The 16,003-nt window shown below is 40.7% G+C and overlaps 2 protein-coding genes across 3 annotated transcripts; both read left to right on the forward strand.

Moving 5' to 3' along the window:
* Positions 1 to 230: 230 nt before the first annotated feature.
* abracl (ABRA C-terminal like) lies at positions 231 to 10,674 on the forward strand. Of its 2 annotated transcripts, none has more exons than XM_035774894.2 (3): positions 231 to 391; positions 5,276 to 5,341; positions 9,320 to 10,674. In XM_035774894.2, exons 2-3 carry the CDS (start codon positions 5,281 to 5,283, stop codon positions 9,502 to 9,504), a joined length of 246 nt encoding a protein of 81 aa, XP_035630787.1. In that variant the 5' UTR covers positions 231 to 391; positions 5,276 to 5,280; the 3' UTR covers positions 9,505 to 10,674. The 2 variants fall into 2 exon arrangements, with proteins under 2 accessions (XP_035630787.1, XP_035630786.1); XM_035774893.2 differs by lacking the exon at positions 231 to 391 and adding an exon at positions 4,133 to 4,280.
* A 398-nt stretch (positions 10,675 to 11,072) lies between these two features.
* Positions 11,073 to 15,862, forward strand: LOC118386908 (headcase protein homolog). Its single transcript, XM_035774892.2, has 4 exons — positions 11,073 to 11,499; positions 12,781 to 13,869; positions 14,946 to 15,100; positions 15,364 to 15,862. Exons 1-4 carry the CDS (start codon positions 11,337 to 11,339, stop codon positions 15,526 to 15,528), a joined length of 1,572 nt encoding a protein of 523 aa, XP_035630785.1. The 5' UTR covers positions 11,073 to 11,336; the 3' UTR covers positions 15,529 to 15,862.
* Positions 15,863 to 16,003: the final 141 nt, after the last annotated feature.

Raw genomic sequence — 16,003 nt, forward strand, 5'->3', positions numbered from 1 at the left:
TAACATGCGCGAATATAACAGGTGTAGTAGAACTTACAGTAAATTGCTTACTTACAAGCCCTTAACCAACAATGCAGTTTTAAGAAAAATAAGTATTAAGATAAACTGAAATTAAAAATAAATAAAAAATATCAAATAAAAATGACAAACAATTAAAGAGCAACAATAAAATAACAGACCCGAGGCTATATACAGGGGGTACAGGTGCAGAGTCAATGTGTGGGGGAACAGGTTAGTCAAGGTCGATACAACTTGATTAGAGGCCACCTGTGGCCAATTCAATTGTTAGGAAATGATTTTAGAAAGAAACCCACCTGTCCCACAATGTCAGTGGGTTGAAAGGTCTTGGAACACTAATCGTAACGAAGGTTGAGTTTGCGTCGTTTATTGCGTAAGTAATTCATTGTACAGGACAAACTAACCAAAAATCAAAGAAACTGGAAATCCTTGAGAAAGCGATTAAAAGGTTATTGGATTTCCAGGACTTCACAGTCAGAAGTAAGAAGTCCTGGCAAATCTAATAGGAGTGACTTACTATTGGAGGCATGAATGTTATTATGGTGAATTGAGGGACTGGGTGTACTGTAGTAGTGAGATTATTTTGGGTCCCAGCCCATTTGGGTGTGGAAGGGAATGGCCATTGGTTCTACAACTTTTAAATGGGCTTTAAAATGATGTGATGATTTTCCACTGGGTAGAGGTGAGGCCAAATGTAACATCAGAGCCATTTTGATAGATGTGCGGTAGAAGAGATGGGACTCTGAGCCCAAGGTCTGGCATTTTATATGCCCTCAAAAGAAAAGGTTGGTGGACCAAGATTCAAAGGTCGGATTAAGGAGGTGGTGTTTGCTTGATTGCACCTACATTGAACTCGTCATTACATCTGGTTGGTAAACATGTGTATATGGTCGATGAAATGGTGGATCATTTTATATTGTTGAAGAGAGGGAAAGATTTAAGTGTAGGGGTGTTGGAAGGGATTTGGGGGTGGGTCTGTTGGTAGGAATCTTATTTTCTCAATGTACCGAGTTAGGTAGAAGAATTTAGAAATGTGGAGATAATGTTTTAAACTGATTGACACAGTCCAGCACAGTAGGTGGTGGCATGCACCTTTAATTTTTGTTTGCAGACTGCCATTATATAATCGGACTTCGCAGCTGAAACATTGCAGGGAATACTGTCTGAAGATGCTCCCCTGCTCAGGCCCCAGAGCCTGTGTGGGAGCTGAGTACAGTTGACCAAGTGAAGGAGTACATTTTTGTTTTGTGAGAATAATAGCGCTCTGTTCGAATACCCATATGGTATACTATTAGTTCATTTTAGTATATTGTTGTTGAATGGTGTCTTCAGTTGCGTGTACTAGCGCTTTGCCTGTGTACTGGAAGTTGATGCTGTTATGCAATCTCTTTTAGCATAACAAATTACTAGCTAGACATGTTTGTAAATTCAATATGGAGTGCCAGAGTGCACTCGGAGCGTTCGTAAATTCAGGGTGATGTCAGATTGTCCGTTCATAAATTCGAAGTGCTTTAGCTGAGGAGGAGCGTTGCTCCGAGAGTCAGAACGTTTGACTCGCAACGGCACTGTAAATAAGAATTTGTTCTTAACTGACTTGGCAATTTAAATAAAGTAACTTCAAGCACCAAAGCTAACTTGCTAGCTACTTCCAGACACAAATGAGAACCTCACTCATGACTATTTTACTCATCTTCACTTTTGACGCTGAGACTGGTGTTTTGCGGGTACTATTTAATTGCCAGTTGTGGACTTGTGAAGCATCTGTTTCTCAAACTAGACACTCTAATGTACTTGTCCTCTTACTCAGTTGTGCACTAGGGCCTCCCAGTCCTCTTTCTATTCTGGTTAGAACCAGGTTGCGCTGTTCTGTGAAGGGCGTAGTACCCAGCGTTGTACCAGATCTTAAGTTTGGCATTTTCTTGCATGGAATAGCCTTAATTTCTCAGAATAAGAATAGACTGAGAATAAAGTTATTTGTTTCTGGCCATTTTGAGCCTGTAATTGAACCCACAAATGCTGATGCCCAACTAGTCTAAAGAAGGCTAGTTTTATAGCTTTTTTAAAAATTGGCTCAAGTTTTCAGCTGTGCTAACATAATTGCAAAAGGGTTTTCTAATGATCAATTAGTGACTTAAAATTATAAACTTGGATTAGCTAGCACAACATTCCATTGGAACACAGGAGTGATGGTTGCTGACAATGGGCCTATGTAGATATTCCATTAAAAAGTCTGCTGTTTTCAGCTACAATAGTCATTTACAACATTAACAATGTCTACACTGTATTTCTGATCATTTTGATGTTATTTTAATGGACAAATATTTGGCATTTTCTTTAAAAAATAAATAATTTAAAGGACCCCAAACCTTTGACTGGTAGTGTACACGCAGAAAAAGAAAGTCCTCTCACTGTCAATTGTGTTTATTTTCGGCAAACTTAACATGTGTAAATATTTGTATAAACATAAGATTCAACAACTGAGACAGAAACTGAACAAGTTTCACAGAAATTGAATGTGTCCCTGAACAAAGGCGGGGTCAAAGGTAACCGTCTGTATCTGGTGTGGCCACCAGCTGCATTAAGTACTGCAGTGCATCTCCTCCTCATGGACTGCACCAGATTTGCCAGTTCTTGCTGTGACCACCAAGGCACCTGCAAGTTCCCGGACATTTCTGTGGGGGAATGGTCCTCGCCCTCACCCTCCGATCCAACAGGTTCCAGACATGCTCAATGGGATTGAGATCTGGGCTCTTCGATGGCCATGGCAGAACACTTTTTGCCAGTCCTGTCTGGTCCAGTGACGGTGGGTTTGTGCCCATAGGTGATGTTGTTGTCGGTGATGTCTGGTGAGGACCTGCCTTACAACAGGTCTACAAGCCCTTAGTCCAGCCTCTCTCAGCCTATTGTGGACAGTCTGTGCACTGATGGGGAGATTGTGAGTTCCTGTTGTAACTCGGGCAGTTGTTGTTGCCATCCTGTCCCGCAGGTGTGATGTACCGATCCTGTGCAAGTGTTGTTACACGTGGTCTGCCACTGTGAGGACGATCAGCTGTCCGTCCAGTCTCCCTGTAGCGCTGTCTTAGGCATCTCACAGTACGGACATTGCAATTTATTGCCCTGGCCACATCTGCAGTCCCCATGCCTCCTTGCAGCATTCCTAAGGCACGTTCACACAGATGAGCAGGGACCCTGGGCATCTTTCTTTTGGTGTTTTTCAGAGTCCATAGAAAGGCCTCTTTAGTGTCCAAAGTTTTCATAACTATGACCTTAATTGCCTACCGTCTGTAAGCTGCCAGTGTCTTAACGACCGTTCCACAGGTGCATGTTCATTGAACAAGCATGGGAAACAGTGTTTTATACTATTTACAATAAAAATCTGAAGTTATTTGGATTTTTACAAATTATCTTTGTTTTATATACAAACAAATACAATTCTAGTGTGATTTGTAATCACTCAGAAAAATCTCAATGATTCAGGGAGATCTTATCCCTAGTGAATAACAAAAATAATATCTTAAAGATGATTCAATCAAATATTTGCTATTTTGGTGTATAATTCTGGAAGTTGTCTTGTTTAGAGCAACAAGAATAAAAAATAAATCTCAATAATTTAGATGGTCTTGTTATCATTGCAATAGTAACATATCATTTGTCAACAACATGGGTGGTGTTCAAAAAGGTAAACAAGTATTCTGCAAGGTTTTTCCCAAAATCTATCATAGGTATATGTTACTACTGCATTTATAACAAGACCATTCATAGAACAAGTGAGTCAAACGTTCACTTTTTCGCAGATGTCATCCTTTGCCACAAATTTGGACAACACAGAATTACATGGATATATCTTATGTATATATCTTATGTACAATCTTAAAGAGCACTTCCTTAAATTTGTTTGCTATACAATATTTTGAAATGCATCAACCAAGCTTTTTTTCCAGACAATGTCATGAGTAAGCATGTTCCAGAAAAAATGTTCCTCTAGGCGTAAATTCTTTCCGGAACATTTGCGTTATGTACGTATTAAAACAAGATGTTTCACGTAAGCCTATGCCTTCCAAACTGAGCTCTGTATAAACTGGGTGATCATCACCAAAGCTAAAAGGAGTTTTAAGCTCCCCCTCCCTGTAGCCAAAGAAGGAGTGGTCATGACGTCGACAATACTGCCTTTTATGGTAGTTTTAATTTGCTTCGTCCCTCTTTCTCTTCCTGTTGAATTCTACTCAGGCATCGTGTTATATCGGGATATCGCTCTTACTCAGGTAAATACCGCAACATAGTAACAATTTAAATGTGATTAAATAGAACATACGCATAGTCTGTTGGGTTATTAGCCTACATTTAAACTCTATCATCACTTTAGCCGGCAACCTCTCATTTCCTTCCATTGTCTGCCACAGCCGTGTTTATGTAGTCTATAATCAAATTATTTTATTTTTTAAAGGATCTAAATAGTCAAGCTGGACAGGGGTCAAGTAATGGGTCTCGAAACGGATTCACCGTCTATTTCAACGTGATTGATTCTAAATTCCCTTAGGTAGTGATCGGTCGTCACTAGTTATCACAGCAACAAAGTCGTATATCTCGCCTATTCCTACAATTTCTCTTCTTAAAATGTGACTTTAACCCAAACCACACTGCTCATTTTTGCTTAAACTTATATGTAGACAAAGGGTGTTTTTTTTGTCACGATACAGCCCATTTTGACTTTGCGGCTGTGGTAAATAGGTTAAACCCTACTGAGCCCAGCTAGCCTACTTCCGCATTGATAATCTTTTTTTTCTTTACCTTTTTATTTAACTAGGCAAGTCAGATAAGAACACATTCTTATTTACAATGACTGCCTAGGAACAGTGGGTTAACTGCCTTATTCAGGGGCAGAACGAAAGATTTGTACCTTTTCAGCTTGGGGATTAGATCGAGCAACCTTTCATTTACTTGGCCCAATGCTCTAACCACTAGGCTACCTGCCGCCCCACTTTTCATATGGAAGGCAATTTTGTTGCAGCTTGTTACAATGTGAAACTGACTTGTTTCTGCTGCTGCATAGGCTACATTTTTGCGAAACGGACCATCTTTATAATACTGTGATGGTGTATCCTGTCTTAATCAGGAGCCCATTTACCCTATAATACATTACAAGGGATGTTATGACACATGTCTACATTATGACACCCCCTCTCCCTTGCTGCTTTTGGTTTCTGGGAATGCCCATATAATATTGGCATGTGACACTTACATTTTGTTACACTTCTAGTTGCAATGAACGTCCAACATGAAGTATCTCTGCTTGTTGGAGAGATCCAACGGCTTGGCAGTAAAAGTAAGTATAGTCTTGTATTACAGTGCACTTTGCTTATAACAAATAACCAATGTAATGGGGGTTGCCCTATTGACCGGGGCAAGTGACCCGAGTTGTCACAAGTTGAGGTTGCTCCATTAGGCAGGTGACTTTTCTTTTTTTACTGACCAAAATGCTAATAATTCCAGTAGTCTGGTCCTTCTAGTTCTGTATGTGAGGATGAAAATAGATACTTAATTCAGGCAAGTGATCATAATCTTCAGGCGTCCTTTCAGACCTCAATGTCAATCCCAAGGATGAAACCAACCGGATGAAGTGCTTAATCAATGTACTTTGCAAGACCATCTGTTTATAATAATCAAATCAGCAGGGATAGGTGGCGTGATTCCTGTAATTGAGGTTGTGCTGTAATCTGAAACTTCTACAATTCTCTCCAAATAGGGTGTGTAGACTTTTTTTTCCCCCTTTTTTTTCTTCCCCTCCCAGCTAAATTCTAACTAGTGCTGAGCCATTAACCATCTTTTCAGGGGGGTTTCGGTTATTAAACAACACATTTCCAACTTCGGTTCACTTACTTGAATTCCATTTAGTTTCTCTAGAGAAATCAAATGAGAAATTAAGTCAAGAACAGTATATGGGATGCTGGTCCAAAGGGAGTTGTAGTTTTTATTAAGCAACATTTCAACCTATACTGAACAAAAATATAAATGCACCAATTTAAAAGATTTTACTGAGTTATAGTTCATATATGTAAATAAATTAATTAGGCCCTAATCTATGGATTTCAGATGTCTGGGCAGGGGTGGAGCCAGGGTTGGCTCTGGGAGCCGGTAGGTCCAGCCACTGGGGAGCCAGGCCCAGCCAATCTGAATTTGCCCCCCCCCCCCACAGATCTGGTGGTTATTTCTGCAGTAATCATGCCAATTGCATGCTCCCTCCACTTCAGACATCTGTGTCATTGTGTGACACAACTGCACATTTTAGTTGCCTTTTCTTGTCCCCAGCACAAGGTGCACCTGTGTAATGTTTATGCTGTTTAAACAGCTTCTTGATATACCACACTTGTCAGGTGGCTGGATTACCTTGGCAAAGAAGAAATGCTCATTTGAAAGAGTAGTAAACTAATTTTGTGCACAACATTTGAGAGAAATAATCTTGTGCATATGGAGAATTTCTGATTTTATTTCAGCTCATGAAACATGGGACCAACACCTTACATGTTGCGTTTTATATTTTTGTTCAGTATAGTTTAGTGGCGAAAAGCGGTAATTAACTGCAATGGCCATAATCCATTGCACCTGTTCTTTACCGGCTCAGACACAGATGCAGTTGTTGTTAAACTACACAATTGTCATACTTGAGTAAAAGTAAAGATACTTTAATAGAAAATGACTCTAGTGAAAGTCACCTAGTAAAATACTAGTGTCAAAGTATTTGGTTTAAATATACTTAAGTATCAAAAGTATAAATGATTTCAAATTTGTATAGCCAAAACTCAGACATAATTTACAAATGAAGCATGCATGTTTAGTGAGTCCACCAGATCAGAGGCAGTAGGGATGACCAGGGATGCTCTTTTGATAAGTGTGTGAATTGGACAATTTTCCTGTCAAAATGTAACGAGTACTTTTGGGTGTCAGGAGTAAAAAATACATTATTTTCTTTAGGAACGTGGTAAAGTAAAAGTTACCCCAAAAATGACTTGTAGTATTTTTACTTTACACCACTAATTTTATGCCTGTTTGTTTAGATGCACATAGACCCCATACGCCACCGTATGAGAGAGAGACAACATAAAGAATGATAGGGATAGAGTTATTGAAAGTATGCATGATCTACTTTGAAGAACTAGTAAAATGATATCTTCAGAGAGCAGCATACTTAGGCAGGCTAGCCTAGCTTAATGGGGTGACTAAAGACAGTAGCCTACAGTATGGGAAGAACAGAAATGTCTGGCTGCCTGAGATGAGATGACGACTTTAAGTAAAATTATAAAGCCATCAAGTAAAACTAAGTAACATAAATATCTTAAAATAGTTCATTACGATGTGGACCTGACTGAGATGATGGAATATTTTCAATGGATCTCATTGAACCCTAATTGCATGTTTTTGGCTTTGGCATTTCCGTTAAATAGCTCTGCTAATTTTAATGTCAGTATTTCATAATGCAGTTTAATAAAATCGAAATCCATGATTTTGTTTTCAAATAAGCATAACTGAACCGACCTCAGCATTAATTGCTCAGCACTCGTTCAAACAAACGTTGCGTAGAGGCATGTTTGTTCTATATAAAAATTTCTATGCAAAATGTTGTCCTGCTGAATGCTCCCCTGGTTCAAGGGCTTGGTGGATAGTTGAGTTCATTAGCACTGGGGTGGAACCAAAGTCTGCATACCATGTGGATCCCCAACACCATCATGCAATTAATGTGAGCCATAATTTATTGGTGCACTGAAAGTAAGCCTGTTTTGTCTTCATTTGGACACCATCTTTATCCTCCGGCAGTGGAGCATCCAGTTTGAACTCATCTCAAGACTTTTCCAAATAACCACCCCATATTAGCTCCACTACCTCCATGCTCTCTCCTGCTGTTGAAAATCCCCTGGCTTTAATTCCTTGTTTACAGAGCCATGCATCCCCCTTATTTGCTCCTCAGCTGCCGCAGCCTATTTGGGGACGGTTAGTTTCAGCGTCATCCCCTGCCAATACCGTGCAGTGCTAGAGGAAACACTAAACATGGTACCAGTCAAAAGTTTGGACACCTACTCATTCAAGGGTTTTTCTTTATTTTGACTTACCTACATTGTAGAATAATAGTGATGACATCAAAACTATGAAATAACATGGAATCATGTACTAACCAAAAAAGTGTTAAATCCAAATATATTTTAGATTCTTCAAAGTATCCACCCTCTTGCCTTGACAGCTCTGCACACTTGGCATTCTCTTATCCAAATTCACCTGGAATGCTTTTCCAACAGCCTTGAAGGAGTTCCCACATGCTGAGCACTTGTTGGCTGCTTTTCTTTCATAATCTCAATTGGTGAGATTCATTTGAAATAAATCTGACAAGTGTCACCAGCAAAGCACCCCCACACTATCACACTTCCTCCATGTTTCACGGTGGGAACCACACATGCGGAGGGCATCCGATCACCTACTATGCGTCTCACAAAGACACCAAAAATCTCAGATTTGGACTCATCAGACTAAGACAGATTTCCACCGGTCTAATGTCCATTGCGTGTATTTCTTGGCCCAAGCAAGTTTCTTCTTATTGGTGTCCTTTTGTGGTTTCTTTGCAGCAATTCGACCATGAAGGCCTGATTTGACGTTGTCTCCTCTGAACAGTTGATGTTGATATGTCTGTTACTTGAACTCTGAAGCGTTTATTTGGGCTGCAATTTCTGAGGTGCAGTTCATTCTAATTAACTCATCCTCTGCAGCAGAGGTAATTATTTCCAGATTGACTGACCTTCATGTCTTCAAATAATGATGGACTGTCATTTATCTTTGCTTATTTGAGCTGCTCTTGCCATAATATGGATTTGGGATTTAACCAAATAGGGCTATCTTCTGTATACCAACCCTACCTTATCACAACTGATTGGCTGAAACGCATTAAGAAGGATATACATTCCACAAATGAACTTTTAACAAGGCACACCTGTTACTTGAAATGTAATCCAGGTGACTACCTCATGAACCTGGTTGAGAGTGTGCCAAGGGTGGCAACTTTGAAGAATGTCAAATATAAAATATTTAGATTTTAGCACTTTTTGGTCGGGGTTATTTCATAGTTTTGATGTTTTCGCCAATATTATTCTACATTGTAGAATATGAAGAAACCCTTGAATGAGTAGGTGTGTCAACATTTGACGAGTATTGTTTGTGATAGACATTCACAGGTGTTTTGGGAACGTTTTGTTTTCTTTTTTCTTATTGAAGGAATACAGGATTCTCTTTTTTTTTAATACTACCTTGCCTTGTTTTACAGATGCAGATGGACAAACTTGTGTCAAATTTGGTGTCCTGTTCAATGACGATAGGTGCGCAAATATCTTTGAGGCTTTGGTTGGGACTCTGAGGGCTGCCAAGAGGAAGAAGATCATCGCATTTGAAGGGGAGCTGCTCCTGCAAGGTGTCCATGACAATGTTGACATCACACTCCTACAAGAATGAAACTGATGGCTATCGTTATTCAGATGCAAAGTCAAGTTTCTTTGAGGCGTTACTATTACATCTACCAACCAGGGATCACAAATCAACATTTTGATACATTTTTAGGACTACAAATGTACAGGCTGAGAATGTAACACTTTGTATACCACATTAGGAGAATATTGTTCATAATGATTATATTCTAGGGGACGAAATACACCTAGATGTTTTAGGAAACAAATGACCTTACAGGAATCACCAAATGGCAACTTCATTTATTGTTTACATGGTCATTTTGGTACCTCTTGTGGACTTCCTTAGAAAAACTAAGATGGCAGTGTTTCAAGAGAGGCTTTTGCACATATTGATTTTTATTTTATTCATGCTAATGTTAAGCATTTGAGTATGTATTATTCAAGCTTTTATATGTTCGCATGACTGTCTTTTCTCTATCGACCACTCACAAACCTTTGCCTTCGCTATAACCAAGGGGGATTAAGCCAATGGATTTCCTGTGTGATTCTTAGTAGTATTGAATGACAGGGTGATTTGTGCCAAATAAAAATTAGGTTTTGTAATGTTCCTCAGGACCAAATGTTAAACTGACCTTTGAAATTAGACTCGTTTATTTAGAATACAAGTTTGCCTCATTCCAGATACAGTGTTGTATATTATGCAAGCATAGAATAGTCTTAATAAGAGACATATTGATAAAGTACTCAAATGTTGTCGATGGATAGAAATGATGTATAAGATGTTCTCTATTTTACAGGCTAGGGAGTTGTTGATCACATTTCTATACCTGCAACATGTATGTTGTGGCTTACTTAATGTGCCCCATATCACGAATAAGACTCTGTCATCAAATTGCGTGGGTTACCATGAACTGTGAATATAGGCTTATCATGCATGGTGTTAATGTTCAAAGAAGATACACAATGCTTTAGTATTGTGTCCTGGTAGGAAATACATTTGAAACTTGACATGGGAAGCAATAGTAACTCTTCAAAAAAAATATGGTTTAACAAGAAAAAATAAATGACAAATTGAGCACAATACATGTATGATCATCAAAGTGCAGTTCCTTTCCAAAGTCTAATCATTTCCAAATTGTTGACATATTGACAATAATGTATTCCAAAGAAAGTGTTCTGAGGATGAAATAATCAGTTAATAAAGAACAAACCTTCACTTTGCAGCCTGATTTTAAAAAAGCTATAGGCTCCATACTACAGATGTATTGCATACAGAATAGTCGTGTGTGTGTATATATATTTGTAAACTTATGCTGTGCTATATAACATCGCATTCTTGAAGAAAATGTGAATATGTATTGTGAAGAGGACAGTAGGCTATACTACCACCAGTCTGCACTAATGTCTGCACTTTCAGAAGTAATCATTAGATAGCTGACAATGCGATAGAGTATGACTTCAATTGTTGCCACAGATAACCCAAAGAAAGCATTGACTTGAACCTGAGAAATTACTTGAGTTTTCCTTTTCTACCAGGACCCTTTACGTGGGACTCCCTTGTTAATTCGAATAATAATTTACAGCAAGGTTCGGGGGGCGGAGCCGTGTTTCGTCATGGCGGCAGGAGGAAAACAGAACAGCGCCTGACGGATCTACATTCAGAGCAGGAATCAAAACAAGAAACGGACACGCCTTCTTCGTAGGTTACCTTTGCTGTCACAACTGCATAAACCTGGATGGAGATAATATAGCTGTAAACAGTACCACCTGCAATCAAGAAGAGAATCATTGCATCTCTCAAGTAGGATTCAAATGGAATCCGCAGAAATGTCAGCCAGCCGTTGATGGGTTGAAAGTATTCATATCTGGATCAGTAAAATGCCCAACCAGAAAAGCAACAAGGGGAAGAGAAATAAAAGGACTAATAGTAGTGGAGATGAACAAGAAAATGGAGCCAGTGCTGCCGCAACAGGAGGAGCACCAGGGGTAACAGCAACATTATTAGGGGCTACAGCTGCACCGTTCAACGAGCATAGAAGTGGTAAGAGTGAAATTGTGTCAAAACATGCGTGACCGAAGTTATTGCAATTGATTTTATTTTATTATTGCCTATGAGCCAACGTACGCTTTACGGTGCTTCACATTTTTGTTGTTATCGACTGTAGGCTTCATAACTCACGCGTTATAGTGTAATTGCCAACGAGCATTATGCATTGATCATTTAATGATGCGTCGACATGGAACTAACTATATGCACTGTCATATCACGACGCACACATGTACAGTGTCAGTTGTGGCCTTGTTCATGGGTAGTGCTGGCTCCTCGCCGCTTGCCTGCTCAAGTTCAACTTAATTTGATACATTGTCGGTATTGCAACGTCTGTGTCCTGAGTCAGATAAAGTAACACAGAAACGATATAAGTAGGCTGCATATACATTATAGTTGGCATCAAAGTTATACCAGGCCTAACTTACTATCTGAATGAAACATATTCCGGTCGGCTCTTTATAAACAAAATATTACCAATTAATAAAATGTGCTGGGGTAGACAAATAGCTAAACAATGATGGAATTAATTGTACAGAGCCTCAGGTTTATGTTTGAATCACCCTGGCAGCCTGAAGTTGGTGACTCATAGTCATGTTGCAGAGGCATAGACTAGTCCTGTTCTTCTTATTTAATTTTTAACTGAACTGAGTTTTGATGCAGGTATAGTTAGGCACATTGCAGTGCATGCATGGGATTGTTTCTGATACACTGTCTAGAAACTATGAGGGCTGAGAGATGACAATGAAGTACAGGAAATGAAAGGAGGAAATTGATCTACCATACACACACAGACACACAGACACACACACACAGACAGACAGAGACAGACAGACAGACAGACAGACAGACACTGAGGGTTTCCCTGTCTGACGGGTATTCAGGCACCACTTCTCAGTGATCCATACTCAATAATGATGGCTCTTATGTTGCAAGATAACACAGATCCCATTAGCCTTCTTATTATTATTGAATGTTCACACAGTCCATTACCATTTTAAAGTTAAATTCCAGACAGGCTGTGCATTGATGTTTGAGTCCTGAATCGTTCAGTAACAGCATAGAATTTTGTCAACATTGCAGTCCAAGGAGCTAGTCCTGATAGCACGAACACAAATCTATTCTGTTTAATATTGTTTTGTTGCTCTGTAATATGTCCAAAGTGAATGTTGAGCCTCAAAAGCATGTTTGTTTTTTATTTTCAAGTCATATTTCGTATGGAGATGTTATAATATGTTTATGAGTGATATAGTAACTCTGTTTTGTGTGCTGCAGAGGCCCCCTGTGCTACCCCTCTTGTGTGCAGTCTGGCCAGAGACATTGACCTTGACAAGGATGACTATCAACGTGTGGTGTGTAACAGTGATAGCTGCCCTTATGGCAACTGGATGCACTTGCAGTGCTTCTACGAGTGGGAGAGTAGCATCCTGGTCCAGTTCAACTGCATTGGAAGGGCCCGCAGCTGGAACGAGAAGCAGTGCCGGCAGAACATGTGGACTAAGAAGGGATACGACCTGGCCTTCCGCTTCTGCTCCTGCCGCTGTGGTCAGGGCCACCTTAAGAAAGACACGGACTGGTACCAGGTGAAGCGCATAACAGAGGTGAAGAAGAAGGTGCCTCTGGAGAAGAGTCTAGGGAAGTTGAGCAGCTCAGCTGGAGGGGGTGCATGTGGAGGTGGGCTGGATCCCCCTGATGATCCTAAAAGGGGCAAGCTGCCTGGGGGCAGTAAGCTGGCTCACAGAGCATCCAGTCAGGAGCTGCCTCGCCTACAGTCAGTGGATCGGCAGAACTCTCAGGAGAGGGGTCATGGAGGCCTATTCTGTGGAAGCAGCCTGGGGCCCCGCTCACCCTGTGACTCCCCGGGTCAGTCCCCTCCGTCAGGCTTCTCCTTCTTCTCCCCGCCTGCATTCACAGGGCCCCGTAGCTCCCGGCACCTGGGGGAGTTCCTGAAGAATGCGGTGCACATGGAGAGTCACCGGAAGCACATGCTGGCAAGCGGCATGCTGGGTCGCGGAGGCCACCTCGATCACACCATCCTGCCCCTGCCCAGACTCACCCCAGGGGACAACCCAGTGCAGTTCTTGCGGAGGCTGGACCTCACAGAGCTGCTGACCCACATACCCAGACACAAGCTGAACACCTACCATGTCCGTATGGAAGATGACGCCCAGGCGGGCCAGGGAGAGGACCTGAGGAGGTACATCCTGTCGGCTCTGAGCGCCAGCCACAGGAACATGGTCAACTGTGCCCTGTGCCACCGCACCCTGCCTGTCTTTGAGCAGTTCCCCCTGGTGGACGGAACCCTGTTCCTGAGCCCCTCCAGACACGATGAGATTGAGTACGATGTGCCGTGCCATCTGCAAGGTAGGTCTTTGGAACAATGTCCATCTCTGAGAAACAGAATTTGAAACACTTAGGCTATCAAAACCAGCAGACTGCCGCTACCATTGCGTATGCATGCATGTATGTATGTTGTGATTGGGTACAAACTCAAATATTGCAAACTGGAAATTACATAATTCTTTTTTTAATATTCTATGGACATATTTTCCCACAAATAATCTGATGACCTGTAATTAAAAATGTGAAAATGATTGTCTTGAACCCGAGTTTAAGAGAAAGATCACTTTATTGGTGAATTGCACACGTTCCATCTTACGTTTGACTTTGAACCCAACCCTGCAGAAAAACACATGCATACAGATTGTGTAGAGGTGCTGCCACACTGGACCCCCAAGAGCTGTTGTTGTTGGGGGGTTAAGTGCCTTGCTCAAGGGCACAACGGCAGGCAATGTCATCTAGGATTTGGTTCCGACAGCAACCCTCTGGTTGCCAGCTCACTTCCCAACAGATTGTTCCTCGTCGGACATGCTAGCTCGCCTCTTTAACCTCTAGGCTACCTGACACCGATATGCTGGTTCCTGTTGTGGTAGAAGAAATGTGGACAGTGAAATGTTCAGGCTTACTGTTGACAGCTGATCAGGCCCCAGGAGTTACAGTATGTTGCTGCAAGCAAATGATTTGGACCACAGCTGTTTCCAGATATGCATGTTTTAGTGTATTTCAGAATAACTCGTTTGGTTGTGAATTTTCATAATTGTTATTTTGGTCAGCAAGGGTGTTATCCCTTGCATATATTTGAGATAAGAACACACCATAATAAACCTGGCACAATATAATTCATTACTTTCATTGAGAACTAAACAAAATTATTATGGCACATGAATGTGATCAAGCATGACATGCATATCAATCAAGTCAATCTATACTGTTTTCCACAAACAGGTTCTTAGTAGCTATTCACCACATGGATAAGAATTAAATCCGTGTCTGAATGCTGTTTGCTTTGATCTTCAGGCTTTGTAATGCATGATTATTTTTCACGCTTTAGGGATTATTTGTGGAATCTATTAAACAACCCTATTGTCTCTCTTGTAAAGGGAGGCTGATGCATCTGTATGCAATATGTGTCGACTGTCTGGAGGGAGTCCACAAAATTGTCTGTATCAAGTGCAAGTCCAGGTGGGATGGGAGCTGGCACCAGTTGGGGACGATGTACACCTACGATATACTGGCCGCCACACCATGTTGTCAGGTGAGTAGGCTATTAGTATTTATCAATATATATATTCTTTTCTCGTCACGATGAGTTTGAAAGTCATATTTGAGTTAGCATCCAGATGGTTCAGGGGTGTCATTTAAATATGGCAGGCAGCTTCATGGGCCAAAATCAGTTAAAAACAAATCTGTTTTTGTGTTGGGGCTAGATCTCTTCCTATCAAATCGTCTCATTGGCATTATGCATGGCAAAGTCAACTACTGCGGATCCTTAGCCATTTCCTCCATTTGTACCCGTAGGCCCGTCTGAACTGCAAGCACTGTGGCAAGCCAGTCATAGATGTCAGGGTGGGGATGCAGTACTTCTCAGAGTACAGCAACGTGCAGCAGTGCCCCCACTGTGGGAACCTCGACTACCACTTTGTCAAGCCATTCTCCTCCTTCAAAGTCTTGGAAGCTTATTGACAAATGTGCATGCATGCTAGTGCTGTTTCTCTTGTTTCTGTTTTTTATCTAGGCAACTTTATTTTTGTCCCTTAAATACTTTTTTTCTGGGCTTTAGGTATTGTTTTATTTTGTATGTATAGAAAGAATATGACTCGACTAAAAATGTCCAAGACAGCATCTATATGATTTCAGAAAAAGTTATATTCATAAGACCTACAACGGTCGGAACTGTCTGGCACTTAAAAAGATGAAACACATATACTGTGACAACAAGTGAATGTATCTGTATGCCAAATTTGCTTTTTTTACAAAAGGATGACAAATATATAATAAAGGAGAGAAAGAAATGTTGTATGCTCTTGTTCATCATAATTGCCAAACAGCAAAGAGTAGGCAGAAATTAGTCAATATAAATGACACTGAATCTTTTCACCAGTTAAGTTGACTGAGAACACATTCTCATTTACAGCAACAACCTGGGGAATAGTTACAG

This window comes from Oncorhynchus keta, chromosome 8 (assembly GCF_023373465.1).
Source record: "Oncorhynchus keta strain PuntledgeMale-10-30-2019 chromosome 8, Oket_V2, whole genome shotgun sequence".
Classification (NCBI taxonomy): Eukaryota; Metazoa; Chordata; class Actinopteri; order Salmoniformes; family Salmonidae; genus Oncorhynchus; species Oncorhynchus keta.